The following is a 19,200-nucleotide window of genomic DNA, read 5'->3' as shown; positions in this document are numbered from 1 at the left end:
GGTTCCAAACATTTCTTTATAAAGTCCCAGTGGAGACATTAATTAATCAATAATTAAAGATTATTAATACCCTTCAACACACAAGTAATCTTTTCCTTCTTGGAATCAGCTCATGGCCTAACATAGGGAAGGTTGATACAGATAAACAGACAAATTGATGCCCATAAACCAATAAAACAAAAGCAAATTATTTGCAAGCTGTTTTAAGCAGAGCATTGTGTGAAATACAAAGACTGAGAAATCCCAGTCTTGCCCTTGGAGAGTTTTCAATGCAGCAGGGGACAGGAAGTGTGCCAGTGAAGGAGTCACAGCACAAAACACGGTGAAGAGCCTGGAGAGAGGAGAAGGCAAGTGCCATGAGGCCAGAGAAAATGCACAGGTGGATCTGGGTAAGGTTTTTTGGGGGGTTTTTTTTTGGTATATATTTTTTATTGAAGTATAGTCAGTTTACAATGTTGTGTAGATTTCTGATGTACTGCATAATGCTTCAGTCATACATGAGCATACATATATTCATTTTCATATTCTTTTTCATTGTAAGTTACTACAAGATACTAAGTATAGTTCCCTGTGCTATACATACAGTATGAACTTGTTCTTTATCTATTTTATATATAGTAGTTAGTATCTGCAAATCTCATGGAAGTACTGGGGATGGAACCCAGGACCTCAGTCATACTAGTCATGCACTCTACCACTGAGCTATACCCTCCCCCATCTGGGAAAGATTTGATGGATGAGATGTAAAGATGCAGAGACGAAGTAGGGGAGTTCCAAGCAGGAAGTGTAATGTCAGTAAGGTCCCCGAGGGAAGGAACACTTGATAGGACAAAGAAACATAGTCCAGTTTGGTTAAAGTACGTGGTGTATAAGAACTCTAGAAGTGAGAATGGTATTCTGTAGGAGTTGGGGAGTTACTGAAAGGGAGTGACTGAATTAGCTCTATCCTATAGGGAGGTTCCATTTCCAGCAGTAGAGTAAATGCGTCTGGGGCCATGTTCAGAGAGGGGAAGTAGAGTAAATGCATCTGGGGCCATGTTCAGAGAGGGGAGCATCAGTTCATGCTTAAGTTGGAAGGAGAGCATCCACCTGCAGTCAACCAAGTCAGGCGTCTCTATCTTGAGATGCTCTCAATTCCATAATGCTGTGTCGGTGTTTAGGTTTGGGTTGAGTTGGCTTGAGTGTTGGTTTGTGTGTTTCAGTTTTTGTTGTTGCTCCTATTTTTCTGTCTCTTGTTCTTTTTTTTTTTTAAACAATTTTAATTGAAGTATAGTTAATTTACAGTGTTATGGTAGTTTCAGGTGTACAGCAAAGTGACTCAGTTATACATATATATATATATTCTTTTTCAGATTCTTTTCCATTATAAGTTATTACAAGATATTGAATATAGTTCCCTGTGCTATACAGTAGGTCCTTATTGGTTATATATCTTATATATAGTAGTGTGTATATGTTAATCCCAAACTTCTTATTTATCCTTCTTCCCCTACCCTTTCCCCTTTGGTAACCATAAGTTTGCTTTCTATGTCTCTGAGTCTACTTCTGTTTTGTAAATAAGTTTATCTGTATCATATTTTAGATACTACATGTAAGTAATATCATATGATATTTGTCTCTGACTTGCTTCACTTATTATGATAATCTCTAGGCCTATCCATGTTGTTGCAAATGGCATTGTTTTATTTTGTATGATTGAGTAATACTCCATTGTGTACGTAAGTATGTGTGTGTGTGTGTGTATGTGTATGTATACACCACATCTTCTTTATCCAGTCATCTGTCAATAGACATTTAGGTTGTTTCCATGTCTTGTCTATTATAAATAGTGCTGCTATGAGCATTGGGCTGCACGTATCTTTTTGAATTAGAGTTTTCTCTGGATATATACCCAGGAGTGGGATTGCTGGATCATATGGTAAGTCTATTTTTAGTTTTTGAAGGAACCTCCATACTGTTCTCTATAGTGGCTACACAAATTTACATTCCCCCCAACAGTGTAGGATGGTTCCTTTTTCTCTATACCCTCTCCAACATTTGTCATTTGTGTGGACTTTTTAATGATGGCCATTCTGACCGGTGTAAGGTAATAATTCACTGTAGTTTTTCTTTGCATTTCTTTAATAATCAGTGATATTGAGCATCTTTTCATGTACCTGTTGGCCATCTGGATGTCTTCATTGGAGAAATGTCTATTTATGTCTTCTGCCCATTTCTTGATTGTGTTGTTTGTTTTTTGTTATTGAGTTGTGAGAGCTGTTTGTATATTCTGGAAGTGAAGCCCTTGTCAGTTGCATCATTTGCAAATATTTTCTTCTATGTCATAGGTTGTTTTCTTGTTTTGTTTATAGTTTCCTTTGCTGTGCAAAAGGTTTTACATTTAATTAGGTCCTATTTGTTTATTTTTGTTTTTATTTCCATTACTCTAGGAGACAGATCCAAAAAAAATTTTGCTGTGATTTATGTCAAAGAATGTTTTACATATGTTTTCCTGTAGGTTATAGTATGTGGTCTTATATTTAGGTCTTTAATCCATTTTGAGTTTATATTTGTATATGATGTTGGAAAATGTTCTAACTTCTTTCTTTTACATGTAGCTGCATTGTGTTCCCAGGACCATTTATTGAAGAGACTGTCTTTTCTTCATTGTATATTCTTGCCTCCTTTGTCATAGATTAATTGACTGTAGATGTAGGTTTATTTCTGTGCCTTCTGTCCTGTTCCATTGTTCTGTGTGTCTATTTTTGTGCCAGTACCACATGATTTTCATTAGTATAGTTTTGTAGTATCCAAAGTCAGGGAGCCTGGTTTGGCTATTTGGAGGTCTTTTGTGTTTCTGTACAAATTTTTAAAAATTTTAGTCTAGTTCTGTGGAAAATGCCATTGGTAATTTGATAGGGATTGCATTGAATCTGTAGATTGCCTTGGGTAGTATGGTCATTTTAACAATATTGATTCTTCCAATCCAAGAACATGTTATATCTTTCCATCTATTTGTGTCATCTTTAATTTCTTCCATCAGCATCTTACAGTTTTTGGAGCACAGGTCTTTTACCTCCTTAGGCATTTTATTCTTTTTGATATGATGGTAAATAGAATTGTTCCCTTAATTTCTCTTTCTGATATTTAGTTAGTGTATAGCTATGCAACAGATTTCTCTGTAATAATTTTGTATCCTACAGCTTTACCACATTCCTTGATGAGCTCTGGTAGTGTCTTTAGGATTTTGCATGTATAGTATCAAGTCTGCAAACAGTGACAGTTTTACTTCTTCTTTTCCAATTTGGATTTCTTTTCTTTCTTTTCACTCTCTAATTGCTATGGCTAGGACTTCCAAAACTACATTGAATTAAAGTGGTGAGAATAGGCATCCTTTTCTTGTTCCTGATCTTAGAGGAAATGCTTTCAGCTTTTCCTCATTGAGTATGTTAGCTGTGGGTTTGTCATCTATGGTCTCTATTATGTTGAGGTATGTTCCCTCTTTGTCCACTTTTTGAAGAGTTTTTATCATAAATGGATGTTGAATTTTATCAAAACCTTTTTCTGCATCTATGGAGATGATCATGTGGTTTTTATTCTTCAATTTGTTAATGTAATGTATCACGTTGATCATTTGGCAGGCAGTTTTTCCTTTAAATTAGAAGTGGCCCCTGCAGTGGCTGCCACAGAACTTTGGGAGTTGATGCTATTTTGTAAATCAGAGACACAGAATGACATCCCATTCTACAAACAATAATAACTCATTTATTTCAGAGACTCTAGAAAAACTAATCCTAGTATGTATTTTCTTTTGACAAAGTCATGTTTAAATCAGTAAAAAGTGATAATATAAGTGAAATGATCATAGTCACTGATAATTTGAGAAAGTGTGGTATTTTAACCTTGAATATGTAATCGGTGTGTTCAGTGTATTTTACTGCACTGTGTATGGTTAGAGAACAGACTAGAAATGAAAACTTTGGGTTATTTTGGGTCTGTCTGCTGGCTTGAGTGTCTCTAGAAGTGTGGATATTTTGAAATGAGGATCAAGTATCCATTGTTGTGTAGAATAAATGCATTCTTGAGCACTTGCCTATGAAGAAATCCTAGAATATCCAATTCTATTTTCCCACTGACTTTTGTTATACGATCAGAAATACATGCCTTTGGAAGTGTTCGTTTTGAGAAATGTCATGTTTAACCATCCAGCCAGTATTTCAACATACTTTAAAATAAGAATTTTCTTGCAACATACTGACATTGCTCAAAATGATTCTGTAAATGTATACAAAATAACTAATTTTGCTTTTATGAAGGCTTGAAGGAAAGAAATAGCTAAAATTAAAAAAGGAAAAAATACTCATATAATATGTGTATTTATTCCTTCAATACGCGTTTGTTAAGTAATTGATAGGCACTGGATTCTCTGTATTAGGAATCCAAAATTAGTTGTAATCTGGCCCATACCTGTTATTCTCTTACAGCCTGGCAAAGGGAAAATGTCATTTAAAAAAACACATTTACATTATGATGTGCTAAGTACTCAATGGTGGTGTGAGATTGTGCGGGGGAAATACAGCGGGAGAGACTAACTCTGCCTTCACAGAGAAGGTGGCATCTGAGCAGGGTATTGAAGGATGAGTAGGAGTTTAGGGCCATGGGAAGAGCACAGTCTGTCTCTGGAGTCGGACTTCCTGGTTTAAATCTTGGCTCTTTCACTACTTCTTGAGTGACCTTGGACAAATTACTGATTTCTCTGTACCTTCATTTTCTCCCGTGTCAAACTGGGATAATAACTGTAGCTACATCAGAGGCCGTGATGAAGGATTGGTGTACACAGCAGTCCTAGAGCGCCGCCGTGCACATGGTTAGAGCTCGCTGCGTGTGCTGCTGCTGTTCCATCCTTAAAAATGAGAGTGAAGTCGCAGGTGGGGAGGAACAGCATGCCACATTTTTATTCTGTAAAAAAATTCACAGTACTGCCTCGCTAATGGCTTTTACGAACGAGCAGTTTAACACAAGATGTAGGGAAGACATGGAAATAGAGCAGAACCTTTCAGAGGCCCTGGCTGATGCGGAGGGAACATAGTTACCTTGTCCCTAAGCTCTGCTTCCTGACTCACTCTGTGACGGGCACCTCTGGTTGTCACCAAGTAGGTGCTTGGTGCACTGCAGCTCCTGCTTCCATGCTAGACAGAAGGTTTAGTGAAACAGTGGCAATTGAAGAATGAAAGCCATTGACTGTCGCACACTACTGAGGAGGCCAGGAGACACTAACCTGCCAATTACTGCATTCGACGTAAAGTCCAGCAGCCCCTACCTGCTCCAAGGGAGGAGCTGACTCCTGAATCTCTGCTGATGTGTATAAAAGATACTTATGTGATGTTAAAAGATCTGTTTAAAGCCCCTGAATCGGGGCACTTACATAAGACAACATTAAAGTTATGGAAGCTACAGCTGCTGAAAATAAGTTAATTGGCCAGTAATGGGTTGGTTATTAAGGTATGTAAGCCAGGATGAGGAAAGTAGAAAAAATGATGGAGAATTATATAAAATCAGAACCAAAGAGAGAGACCCTGCAGGCTGCGTCCTTTCCCCGTGGATTTAAATAATCACTCAAGTAGCCGAAATTTGAAATCCATTGATTTTACAATTAACAGCAGATAAGGGGAAGCAAGTCTCTCTGAAATCCTGGCTTGGAGAGGCACATCATGGTCGTTGTGGTAATCGGTTCCCTGGCTTACAAATTCTCATAGGCGACTTGTTTTATCTATTGTATTTCTATTTATTCAGACATGCCTACATTTGTTTCATTTTCTGTGAAATAGGAAATCAAGGAGAAATTGGATTCCAGCCACAAGCGAGATATAGAAGGCATGGGAGTCCCGGAAATCAAGTATGGAGATTCCGTCTGCTTTGTCCAGCACGTAGCCAGTGGTCTGTGGGTGACCTACAAAGCACAGGATGCCAAGACATCCCGCCTTGGACCTCTGAAAAGAAAGGTGAGGGGTCAGAAGTTGCAAGATTGTTTCACATTGACTTCATAATCAATGCAAAACAAGACAAAACAACAAACAGGAAAATAGGTGATAAATCTGTAAGGAGGGGATAAAAGATGTTCCATGCGCTCTAAAACCTGAACTAAATGACTTTTGGTGGCTTGCTGTTTGGGGATTATCCACATCATTTTTCCTTTCGTTTAAGTGGATAATTGAGTTACTGTGCAATTTTCATAGCACAGAGACTAAATAGAATCTCTACAGAGAAAACACAGATTGCATGATGACAAACACACAGGAACCAACATGCAGAAAGATGAGGTACTGCAGAATGATGCTGTATCCACAGAGAATGTAACCCGATGGGAGTGGTCCACCACAGCCTGCTGCGGTGGGAAGCTGACTTGGAGACATACGGCATTTTCCCCCAGAAACTCAGTTGCCATAATATGGGCTTTTTTGGATAGGAACCAGAAAGTAGATAGATGCCCAAGGCATGATGCTGCCTTAAAAAAATTCCTTACAAATGACATGTTTGGGTAGTCAAGGAGTCCCATAATATGGTCTAAGGAAGCATTGTATGCTATAGTTTGTGTTATGTCAACCTCATGTGGAGGTGATGGCAGTTTCCTAGAATGCTGGTCATTGTAAGAAAGGAGATTGGGAGGAAACCATAAGGTAATAGCTTTCTTTTGTGTAAAGTAAAACATACCAGGAAGATATCTGGAAAGGGAAAATAAAATTCTGAAGAGGAGCTAGAAAATAGAATACATAAGGGACCACAAAGACTAGCTTGTATAAGCCCCGCCCTTCCTCTGCCAACAATTGTAAAGTGTGAATTAAACACAGAAATAAATAAACCGTTTGAAGGTTTCAGCAAGCAAGGCACCCGGGAAATGAGCACTAAAGTTCCCTAACAGGATGTAAGTGCACTAAGGTGAGTTCCTCCTTTGTCGCCACTTTCTCCTGAGCATGTCTGCTGAGATGCAGAGCAAGGAATGGGGTCTTCTGTCGCCTTCATTGGACTGGAGAGACAGATTAGAGATAAGGTCAGCTGAGGTTTCTGGGGCCTGGGGAGCCACGTTCCAGGGTGGAGGAAATTTCAGAAACATGAGCCTGAAACTCTATGTACCGTTTCCCCTGGGATCATGAGCTGACCATGGAGAGGGTGTGAAGCTAAGGTAGCAAACAGAAAGGGCCAACTGTGACAGAGAAGAGTGAAGCAGAGATGTGGACAGCATGACAGTACTAGGGGGACAGAGGCTGGGGTTCAAGTTCCCTCAAGTTGGAATGGCGCTTGAAAACACAATAGGCTTTCAAATGAATCCCAGGAGGGCTCTACCCTGGGAGTAGGGGCTACACCCAGCAAATAAGGACAAGTTGAAAAACGATGCCAAAAACCCATTATCTACCCTACCAGCTGATCAGAAGACGATTAAATCCTCTAAAGAGTATGATGATGTCATCTAGAGTTTCCACAGTTTTTCATACCTGCTAAGATAAGGATGACATTTAAAGAGAATGGAATTTGTGGACCTTGAGTGTAAGTTTGGGTGGGAGGGGACACACTCAATGGACCCTGCCAGCTAGAAGGTATCCCCATTTATGGGGTTGATTTGTTGTGCCTGTCCCTGCTTTGTTCTTCCAGGGTTATAGTCTGTAGATCCATGTAACTGCTGTAGCGTGCATGTGAATTTAGGAGAGGCTTTCAGAAACTCTCTCTAAACGGTGTCATAATACTCAACCCTTGATGGGGCTGCCCAGCTCCATTTCATGAGGAGCAAGTTCCCCTCTGAAAATACAAAGGACATCCAATCTGTGTTAAGCATTTTGTGAAACAAGAATAGGAACCTAGAAAAACCAGTGGGAAACAGACACAGTGAAAAACCTGATGAGTGGTAAGTCACCTTACAGGAAGCTCCATCTTTGCCAACTTGGGCTTCTGCTCTCCGCTCTTGGGTTGTGGGATTCCTCCAACAGAGAGGGGAACTTAGGAACCCGGCTGCAGCGATCAGGAGGACACATAGTAACATTCTAACAGCTGCATTTCCCCCATTTCTCATTACTTTCTTGTGTGGGTGGCCGCTTTGAATGTGTTATCTGAACAAGAAAAACCCTAGGATGTTGGTCTTTAGGGACCCGGAAGCTATTGTAAAGTATGTTTTCACCCTTTCAAATTGCCCATGTAGGCCCAAGGAATCAATTGTAACTCATACCACAGGGCACGTAAAATTTCATTTTCATCAAAACACCGTGTCTCGGGGTGACTCATATGTCAGCAATAGAGCGTGTGGGCAAAATAACTACTGATGTCCCACCTTCAAAATGGGCCCAGGGGAACTTGGGTGGGGAGGAGTACCACGGAGGAGGGAAATACTGCAAGGTAAACATGGACGGGCCAGCTTGTAACCTAGACCTGGTGTCCTTGGCTCTGGGGTAGGTCATACTCCATCAGGAAGGCCACATGGATGACGGCTTAACCCTGCAGAGATGCCAGCAGGAGGAGTCCCAGGCTGCTCGGATCATACGGAATACGACAGCCTTGTTCAGCCAGTTCGTCAGGTACGCGTGCTCCTCCCTTTCTCTAGCTGTCAGTTTCTACTCCGTGCCCATCCAATCCCACCTCCCCGCCCTCTTTTAACATTATGCGTTTTTAGGAAATAACTGCACACCAGCGAAGAGTTTTACCACAGAGAGCTTGGGATTGAAACTCCTTTCCCAATATGCAGGCTCCTGCCTGCTTTACTCTTTGCCCAACAAATGCCCAGGCCCCGTTTGGTTATTCAGGTTGGTGTCATGAATCTCCAAGATCTTCTCAGGCAAATTAAGTGGCAAGAGCTGGAGCATTTTAAATCATTTTGTATTAGTGTGTGAAGAGGGGAGGAGCGAGGAGACGCAGAGCCACACCTTCTGTGCTATTGAGAAAGGCTTTTCTGCATCATTCAGAATTGTTACTGTGGTTTGGATCCAAGCAGATTTGCATTAGAAGGCTTGGGTTACCCACCCAAGGCTGGGACTTAAGTGGGGAAGGTAACTTCTCTGCCTGCTTGGATCATAATCCCTCCCGCCTCAACAGTGCTGCCAAAACAGAGCTCTGTGGGTTGTGTTCACCAATTACCATGAGGAACGGATTCTGTTGTAAACAGTACAGTGTTCCAAGCCGTCCTCTCATAGGAAAATCTCTCTAAAGCCTAGAGGGTTTAAATTGCATGTGTGAATTTGCATGAAATGAGAAAAAAATGTATACCTTTACTTTCCTTCCTGTTGAAACACTGTGATCCAAGGGATGTGTGTTAGTTAGGATACAGGCTAAGCTGCTGTTGCGGTTCAGAATAAACTTTTCTCTCTCTTTCAAGTAATGGTGTGGGTGAGATGAGTGGTTTAGGGAAAACAGACCGTCCTGCTACTGGGGCTCAAGTTCCTTCTGTCTTGCTGCTTTGAGATCTCCTACTGGTCTTGAAGTGTGTCCAGGGATCAGCCAGGCAGCATCACCTGGGAACTTGTTAAAAATACATATTCGTGGGTTTTACCCCAGACCTACTGAATCAGAAAAATGAGTCTTCGTGGGCCCTGCAGTTAACGCTGATGCGTGTGAAAGCTTACAAACCATTGCCGTGGAATGGAGGTCTTAACCTTGCCCACATGGTAGATCCTTCTGGGGTGATTTTAACACCCTGATGCCCACGCGGCATCTCTAAGATATAACCCAGAAGGAGATCACCTTATCTTGCCTTCTGTTGGCTAAAACGAGTCGCATAGCCACATCTAGCTGCAGGGAGGGTGAGAAATACAATCTCTGGTTGGTTGGCCACGTACCCTGTACAACTCAGGTTGTACAACCTGCTACTAAATTGAAGAAAGGGAAGTAGATTCCAGGGGTACTCCTGCCACGGGAACTTCTTGTCTGCTTTTGGCACTGCCACTCATTTCCTGTGATCCTTGAGCCTTCAAAGGAAGGGTATAATAATGAATGGCTTGGGTGGAGAGGGTATAGCTCAGTGGTAGAGCACATACTTAGAATGCGTGGTCCTGGGTTCAATCCCCCGTACCTCCATTAAAAATAAATAAACCTAATTACCTCCCCACTCCCCCTGCCTCAAAAAAAAAGGGCCTGAAAAAAAATTTTTTTAAGATTTGTTTTTAAAAAGTGGGGGAGGCTATAGCTCAGTGGTACAGTACATGCTTAACATGCACAAGGTCCTGGGTTCAGTCCCCAGTACCTCCATTAAGTGAGTAAATAAACCTAATTACCTCCCCCTACCAAAAAACATAATGAATGGCTTGGTACAGGCAGAAAAAATTAACTACACGCACATGAGTTTTTCAGGTAGTCTGGACTCTGACCTGAACCATCACTGTAGGGGTGGCCCTCAATTCTCTCGTCCTCTGCCCTTGTATCTTTCTTAAGTCAGGGGCCCCTGCCTCACGCATACACAGAAATTAATTCAAAATGAATTAAAGGCTTAAATGTAAGACTTAAAACTAGAAAACCTGGAGAAGAAAACATAAGCTCAAATCATCATGACCTTGAGTTAGGCAATGGTTTCCTCAATATGATACCAAAAACAAAAGCCACAAAAGGAAACATAGATAGATTGGACTTTATCAAAATTCAAACTTTTTTTGCTGCAAAGGGCACTGTCAAAGTGAAAAAACACCCCCATATAGGAGACTAGTATATCATACATCTCTTAAGGGATTTATGTTTGGAATAAACATTCACAGCTCAACATTAAAAAAGACAGGTGGACCAATTTAAAAATGGGTGAAGGATCTAAATGGACATTTCTCCCAAGAAGGTACACAAATGGCCAATAAGCACATGAAAAGATGCTCAATAGCATCACCTGTCAAAAAAAAAAAAAAAGGAAACCAGAACTATAGTGAGATAATACCTATTGTCACTAGGATGGCTGTAATCAAACAAACTGCCTGTTAGAAGTGTGGGACAGGATGTGGGGAAATTGGAACTGTCATACACTGCTGGTGGGAATGTAAAATGCTGCAGCCACTTTGGAATACAGTCTGAAAATTCCTCAAAATGCTAAGCAAGGAGTTACCTTATGACTCAGCAGTTTCATTTCTAGGTATATGGCCAAGAGATAGGAAACATAGGTCCACATAAAAACTTGTACAGAAATGTTCAAGTAGCATTACTCAGAATAGCCAAAAAGTGGCAACAACCCAAACATCTATCAACTGGTGAATGAATAAATCAAATATGCTCTATCCATACAATGAAATATTATGTGTTCATAAAAAGAATGAAGTACTGATGTATATTGCGACATAGAAGAACCTTGAAAATGTTATGCTAAGTGGAAGAAGCCAGCCACAAAAGACCACATATTGCATGATTGCATTTATATGAAATGTTCAGAATAGGCAAATCTATAGAGACAGGAAATAGATTTATGGTTGCCTAGGGCTGGGGTGGTAGCAGGTGAAAAGGAGGGTGGTGACTGCTAATGGGTATGGGATTTGGGGAGAAGCTGATGAAAAGTTCTAAAATTGATTTAGGTAGTGGCTGCACAACTCTGTAAATATACTAAAAACCATTAAGCCATTAAATGGTACCCTTTAAATAGATGACTGTATGATATGTGAATTATATTTCAATAAAGCTGTTATTTTTAAAAATTCAGTGGGAGTTACATGCCTAACAATGAGGAAATTATTTTTAAACAGCTTTATTGGGTTATAATTTACATATTGTAAAATTCATCCTTTTAAGTGTACAACTCCATGAGTTTTAATACATTTATGGAGCTGTACAGCCATTGCCGCAATTCAGTTTTAGAACATTTTCATCACCCTAAAAAGATTCCTTATGCCCATTACACTTTATACTAGTTGCCACTCCCAGCCTTGGGCAACCAATCATCTACTTTCCCTCACAGTTTAATGCATTAAATTGTTAAATCATACAATATATGGTCTTTTGAATATGGCCTTTTCATTTAGCATTACATTTTTGAGGTTCATCTCTGGTGTAGTACACAATGGTGTTCTGTTCCTTTTTATTGCTGAAGATTATTTCTGTGTATGTGTTTTATATATATGTAAATTATAAACATATACATACACGTAAAGGTATGTATGTATGATTGTGTTTGTGTATATATATAGAGAGAGAGACAGATATGAATACACACACACAGACACACCCACCTTACATTGTTTGTCAGGTGAGGAAGAGTTGGATTGTTTCTGCTTTGGGTTATTATCAGTAACGTTTCTATGGGTATTAGTGTTAAAGTCTTTGGATATGTTTTCATTTTTCTTGGGTAAATTACCAAGAAGCGGAAGTGCTGAGCCATATGTAAATTTATATTTAACTTTGTAATATTTTGTGGTAAAATGTACATGACAAAATTTACCATTTTAACCTTTTTTTTTTCCCTGAACCATTTTAACCATTTTTAAGTGTATAGATCAATGACATTAAATACACTTAAATTGTGCAGTCATCACCACGGTCCATTTCCAGAACTTTTACATCATTCCAAACTGAAATTCCAAACAGTAACTTCCCCTACTGTCCCTCCAGCCACTGTTAACCACAATTCTACTTTCTGTTTCTATGAATTTAGCTATTCTAGGTACCTCATATAAGTGGAATAATACAGTATTTGTCTCTTTTGTGTTTAACTTATTTCACTCAGCACAATGACTTCAAGGTTCATTCATATTGTAGTGTGCATCAGAATGCCATTCCTTTTTGAGGCTGAATACCATTACACTGTACATAGATACCACATTGTCCGTCCATCTATCAGTGGACATTTAGGGATGCTTAGCTTTTTAAGAAGCTGAAAACCTATTTTCCAAAGCAGATACAGTTAGCCCTTCGTATTCATGGATGTAGAATCTGTGGCTATGGCGGGCAGGCAGGCTGTAATGGACTTGAGTTTCCACAGATTTTGGTGTCCGTGGGGATCCTGGAACCAACCCCCTGAGAATAGTAAGTGATGACAGTACACCATTTTACATTCTACTCGGAAATACACACAATTCCAATTTCTCCACATTCTTGCCTACAGCTGTTATTTTGGGATGTCATTTTGGTTGTAACTTGCATTTCCAAAATGACTAATAATTTTGAACTTTTTTCATGTCCTTATTAGGCATTAATGTATCTTTTTTAGTAAAATGTAATCAAATCTTTCCCTATTTTTTAAAAATTTTTTTAATTGAAGTGTAGTCAATTTACAATGTTGTATTAGTTTCTGGTATAGAGAATAGTGATTCAGTTGTGTATATATATATCCCTTTTCATATTCTTTTTCAATATAGGTCATTACAAGATATTGAATATATAGCTCCCTGTGCTATACAGTATGACCTTGTTGTTTATCTGTTTTATGTATAGTAGTTAGTACCTGCAAATCTTGAACTCCCAATTTATCCCTCCCCATCCCATTCCCCCTGGTAACCATAAGTTTGTTTTCTGTGAGTCAGTTTCTGTTTTATAAATAAGTTCATTGTGTCATTTTTTTTTTTAGATTCCGCATATAAGTGGTATCATATGGTATTTTTCTTTCTCCTTCTGGCTTACTTCACTTAGAATGATGATCTCCAGGTCCATCCATGTTACAAATGGCACTATTTTATTCTTTTTTATGGCTGAGTAGTATTCCATTGTATATACATACACCACATCATCTTTATCCAATCATCTGTCAATGGACATTAAGTTTGCTTCCATGTTTAGACTATTGTAAGTAGTGCTGCTATGGACATGCATCTTTTTGAATTACAGTTTCCTCCAGATATATACCCATGAGTGGGATTGCTGGATCATATGGTAACTCTATTTTTAGTTTTTTTAAGGAATCCCCACACTATTTTCCATAGTGGCTGAATGAAACTACATTCCTACCAACAGTGTAGGAGGGTTCCCTTTCCTCCACACCCTCTTTAGCATTTCTCATTTAAGGACTTCCTAATGATGGCCTTTCTGTCTATTATGAGGTGGTACCTCATGGTAGTTTTGATTTCCATTTCGCTAATCATTAGTGATATTGAGCATTTTTTCATGTGCCTGTTGGCCATCTGTATGTCTTCTTTGGAGAAATGTCTGTTTAGATCTTCTGTCCATTTTTTTAACCTATTTTTTAGTTGAGTTATTTGTCTTCAGTTGAGGTTTGAGAGTTTTTTTGTATCTTCCACTTATAAGTTTCTTAATACATTTATGATTTGCAAATATTTTATCCTAGTTTGTGGCTTTTTTTTCATTTTCTTAATGGTGGCTTTTGAAGCATGAAAGTTTTAATTTTGATGAGTCCAATTTAACATTATTTTTGTTTATGCATTGTTTTTGATATCATATCTCAGAACTTGTTTCCTAACCCAAACTCACTGAGATTTTCTCCCATGTTTTCTTATAAAAAGCTTTATGATTAGCTCTTAAATTTAGGTCTGTCATCAATTTTGAATCTATTTTTGTGTATGGTGTGCAGTAAGGATTTAAATTACTCTTTCTGAATGTAGGTCCAGTGAATATCTGTCCCTGTACAATTTGCTGAAAAGACTATCATTTACCCATCAAATTACCTTGGCACTTTTGTCAAAAGTCAAGTGACCATAAAGTGTATGGGCTTAATTCTATACCCTCAATTCTATTCCGTTGATTTTTATACCTGTCATTATGCTAAAACAACACTGTCTTGATTAGTGTAGCCTTATAGTAAGTATTAAAATCAGCTAGAGTGAGTCCTCCTACAATTTTGTACTTTTTTCCAGAATTATTTTGGTTCTTCTGGGTCCTTTGCATTCCCATATAAGTTTTAGGGTGAGTTTGTACAATTCTGCAAGAAAGCCTGGTGGGCTTTTGATAGACACGGCATTGGATCTGTAGATCAGTTTGGGAAAACTTTTATCTTAATAATAATGAATTTTTCAGTCTATAAACATAGAATGTCTCTCCATTTATTCTTGAATTCCTTTCAGCAAGATGTTAATAGTTTTCAGTGTATAAATCTTACACTTCTTTTGTAAGACTTATTCCTAAGTATTCATTTTTAATGCAACTACAAATGGAAATTTTTTTCTTGATTTTATTTCAGATTGTTCACTGCTGATGTCCTTAAATACTAGTGTATAGAAATTGAGTTTTTAAGCAGGGAGGGTATAGCTCAGTGGTAGAGTGAGTGCTTTGTACACATGAGGCCCTGAGTTCAATCCCCAGTATGTCCATTAAAAATAAGTAAATAAATAAAAACCTAATCACCTCCCCCCACAAAAAAAAAAAGAAAGAAATTGAGTTTTTAGAATATCGATCATTTCCTGTGACTCAGTTGAAGTTTTTTATTCTAGAGGGGGTATTTTTGGGTATGGATGGATTCTTTAGAATTTTCTACTTATAGGATCATCTCTGAATTAAGAGAGTTTTATTTTTTCCTTTCCAATAAGGATGCTCTTTATTTTTATTTCATTTTATTTTGCATGATTGCACTGGATAGACTATCCACTACAATGTGGAATAAAGTAGGGAGAACAGACATTCTTGTCTTGTTCCTGGTCTCAGTGGGAAAACATTCTGTCTTTGACCGTTAAGTATGCTGTTAAGGGGATTTTTGTAGACGCCCTTTACCAGGTTGAGGAAGTTCTCTTCTCTTTCTGGTTTGCCGAGACCTTTTCATATTGAGTAAGTGTTAGATTTTGTCAAATTATTTTTCTTTGTCCATTGAGATGATTATGTGGTTTTGTCCTTTATGAATATAGTTTATTACATTAACTTCTTGAGAATGAGGTGTTGAAATCCCTATTATTGTTGAATTGTCTGTTTCTCCTTCAGTTCTGTCAATTTTTGCATGACATATTTTGGTCTCTGTTGTTGGGTGCTTTATGTTTATAACAGGTATATCTTGCTCCCAAAATTGACTCTTGTAATTATGAAATGTCTCCCTTTTCTCTCTATGAATATTTTTGTCTCAAAGCCTGTTTTGTAGAGCCACTCCAGCTGTCTTAATGCAGGTTACAGTTACTATTTGCATAGTGTATCTTCTTCAGTTCTTCTACTTTCAACTTGTTTGTGTCTTTGTATCAAAAATATGTCTTGTAGATAGCATACCTCGGGTTGTTTTTGTTTTTGTTTTGTTTTTTGGAGTCTGACAGTCTCTTCCTTTTGCTGGTGTGTATAATCAATTTATAAATAGTGTTAATTATTCAAATGATTGGATTCATGTCTGCCATTTTGCTATTTGATTTTATGTCTTTTTGTTCCTCTGTTCTTCCTTTACTGCCTTTTGTGTTAAATCGACATTTCCTAGTGTACCATTTTAATTCCTATGAGTTTTTTGAACTTTTTTTTTTTTTTAGCTCTAGGAATAGTTGCTCTAGGGAGCTCCATATGTATTAGACTTGACACATTCTACCTCACATTAATACTAACTTGAGTGAAATAAATCAACTTTGCTCCAATATCGTTCCATTCTCTCAGCTTCTTTGTGATAATGATGACACGTATATTATATCTTCATGTGTTATGAGCCCAGCAATACAGTTTTAAAATTATTTTATGCACTCATTTTTAAATTAGTTACAAGAACAAAAGAGAAATACATGTTTATATTGTGTTTTACATTCACCTGCATAATTATATTCACCGGTGCTCTTTATTTCTTTGCGTGGATTGTGGTTAGTGTCTTGTGTCATGTGCTTCTAGCCTAAAGGACTTCCTTTATTATTTCTTGTAAGACTAGCCTGCTACCCTTTGTTGCTGGACCTGTGTGTGGGTTGGATAACATGTACAAAGGTCAGGCAGTTTTAAGTCTCTCCTGGATTTTACTTTCTGCTTACACAGGGCCTCATGTTCAGCCAGTGATGAATCGATGGCTAGGGCCCTCTCTGATCCTTCCTGAGCATGTGGCTGACCTTGAACTCCTCGCTTCTGGAAGCCCCACCCTCAGTGGGGGAGATTCTTGATTCTCCCAGCCACAGGATGTTTTACAGAAAAGGAGGACTAATGAACAATAAATCAATGCAGCAACGGTGGGGGCTGCAAAAGCCATGGTACTTACATTTTTGCAAGAACTGGGAAGTGTAGGATGGAAAAATAATTTGGAAATAGATTCTCCTCTCCCACCTCTTTTGAGAAGCCAACAATATATGCTATGTACAAATGGAAACCAGGAAGAGGGAGTGGCCTTCTGGGAGAGCAAACTAAAGTGAAAGAAATAAAGTAGGAACAATGAAAAAGAAAAGGTTAACATTTCCTGTGGCATCTCGTCATCCACTGTACAGGCACTGGGAACTGTCCAGTAGGACAGATGAACAGTGTGATGGATGGAGGAGTCTCAGAAATCCTGCTGAGGAGAAGAGGCTGTCCAGCTGTCCTCTGAGTTTAACCTCTGGAGGGAAACAATATGTAAATAATTTTGTTATGGTGATTATATGGTAAATACTCAGAATCACCTGAGATCTTGCTTGAATTTAACAAGAGAAATCCTTGGCAAAGATCTGAGCAAGCAGTGGGACAGTGGCTGTAGGGAGTGAAAGAAGGCTGAGATATGAGACGGGCCAACTTCAGTTAGTGCTGAACTAAGGCGTCATCTCGTACCTGTCCATCTGGGTCCTCCTGGGTCCACCTGAGTCTACTCTACAAAGGTCTAGAGTAGAATCTCGGCACCATGAAGCCACTTGGAGGCCATGTTCATTTTCAGCACCGTCCCCAGTGCCAAGCACGTGGTACATGTTCTGTTTTGAAGGAGGGAGGCATCTGCTCCTTCCCTGGAGTGCTGTTATATTGATGCTTCTTCAAAGGGTAAGATGAAGTGACCCAGCAGTAAGAACCCACAGAACAAAAAACTAGACCCAGAAGGACCCTGACAGTCGTAGAATGTACCTTCCCTATTTTCGGTGTAAAATTAAAGCATGAAAGGCTTAGAGGCTCTCCTAATATCGCATGGTTAAATGGCGGTGACTGTCGCCTGGGCTCTCTAACCCTCTGTGTAGTGCACATGCTGCCCCATCAAGCTGTGGGAACACCTGCAAACCTGTGCTCACATCCTCGTTTTTTATCCCATGAAGAAGCACTCCTCACTTAACAGGCATCAGTGTCTACAGTAAATACAAAATGTTACAGAAAGAAAGAAGAGGGAGAGAGAAGCCCTGCAGCCAGACCGGAAATATTGAGGAAAATGTGTTCATCCTACACTGAATCTAAACTTAGGGAGTCATTTCTGATTGGGTTTTGTGTTCCCAGACCTTAAGGGATTCTCTTCCCCACTGTCTTTGTGTCAAACAATATCCCTGCCAGTCATCAGCAACTACTTTCTGAGCACCTGCCATGGGCCACAGGACACAGTACTGAGAAGTACCTCCTTGCCTTGAAATCCACTCGTGTTCTGCCCTCATTGCAAGCACTTGGCATTGTTACACAAAAATGGAATTACTGTCACATTGTGATTGTCAACTCATAACACCTGAGTGTTTTCAGTGCTTGTTCAGCCTTTGCTTTAAGCCTAGGTAGCAATATTTTCTTAGTGTATGTCCAGATTAATATATATGCAAATCCACTGTAAATGTAAAGGAGAGGTCATTAGAAATTGACAAGGAAAACCCCTCATGTTATTTATACATTAACCTAGTTCTCATCCCCCGGGGCCACGACGCAGGCCATAAGAACTGGGTTTATTTCCCCCTTCCTCATCTTAAATGAAGTCCTCTGAGAGCCTCACCAGTGTAGCCTGCCTCAGGGAGACGGGAAAATGAAGGCTCGTTTTATCATCTTTGGAGGTTTGTGGTCCCTTGTTTTGAAAGGATTTGTTTTTGGTTTTTTCAGCTTTTTATTTTTAATGGAGGTACTGGGGATTGAACTCAGGACGTTGTGCATGCTAAGCACGTGCCCTACCACTGAACTATATCCTCCCTCTTTGAAAGGGTTTAATTATGAGATTTTGGGGGGAAATGACAGAGGGAGTTAAAGAGACAGACACACATAGAGGATGGGGGGAACACAACAGAGAAAGCGAGGGAGACGGTGGAGCAGATAACTGATGGGGGTGCAGATGTTGAGACATGGGACACTGAGAAAGAGAGGAGGGGGAGATAAACGGAGGGCACACAGAGGAAGTTGTAAGAGAAACAACAAAGGAGACATTAACAAATGGGGTGGGGAGGCAGGTGTGTGCAGGCACGTGCGCGCGCGCACACACACACGCACAGGTTAAGAGAAGAACACATGCAGGGAGAGAGAGCACAAAGACGTGGGGAGAGA

At 39.3% G+C, this 19,200-nt stretch overlaps 1 protein-coding gene across 10 annotated transcripts in view; it reads left to right on the top strand.

Moving 5' to 3' along the window:
* Positions 1-19,200, top strand: part of RYR3 (ryanodine receptor 3) — a 500,053-nt gene that overhangs the window by 239,539 nt on the left and 241,314 nt on the right. For all 10 annotated transcript variants that reach the window (XM_045524185.2, XM_074365868.1, XM_045524186.2 and 7 more), the window contains exons 11-12: positions 5,808-5,981; positions 8,419-8,540. In XM_045524185.2, coding sequence (XP_045380141.1) covers positions 5,808-5,981; positions 8,419-8,540 — 296 coding nt within the window. The remainder of the gene's footprint in view (positions 1-5,807; positions 5,982-8,418; positions 8,541-19,200) is intronic.

The sequence above is a fragment of the Camelus bactrianus genome, chromosome 6 (genome assembly GCF_048773025.1).
Source record: "Camelus bactrianus isolate YW-2024 breed Bactrian camel chromosome 6, ASM4877302v1, whole genome shotgun sequence".
Taxonomy (NCBI): domain Eukaryota; kingdom Metazoa; phylum Chordata; class Mammalia; order Artiodactyla; family Camelidae; genus Camelus; species Camelus bactrianus.
Note: the sequence above shows the minus strand (reverse complement) of the source record. Positions and strands in the feature narration are given on the sequence as shown.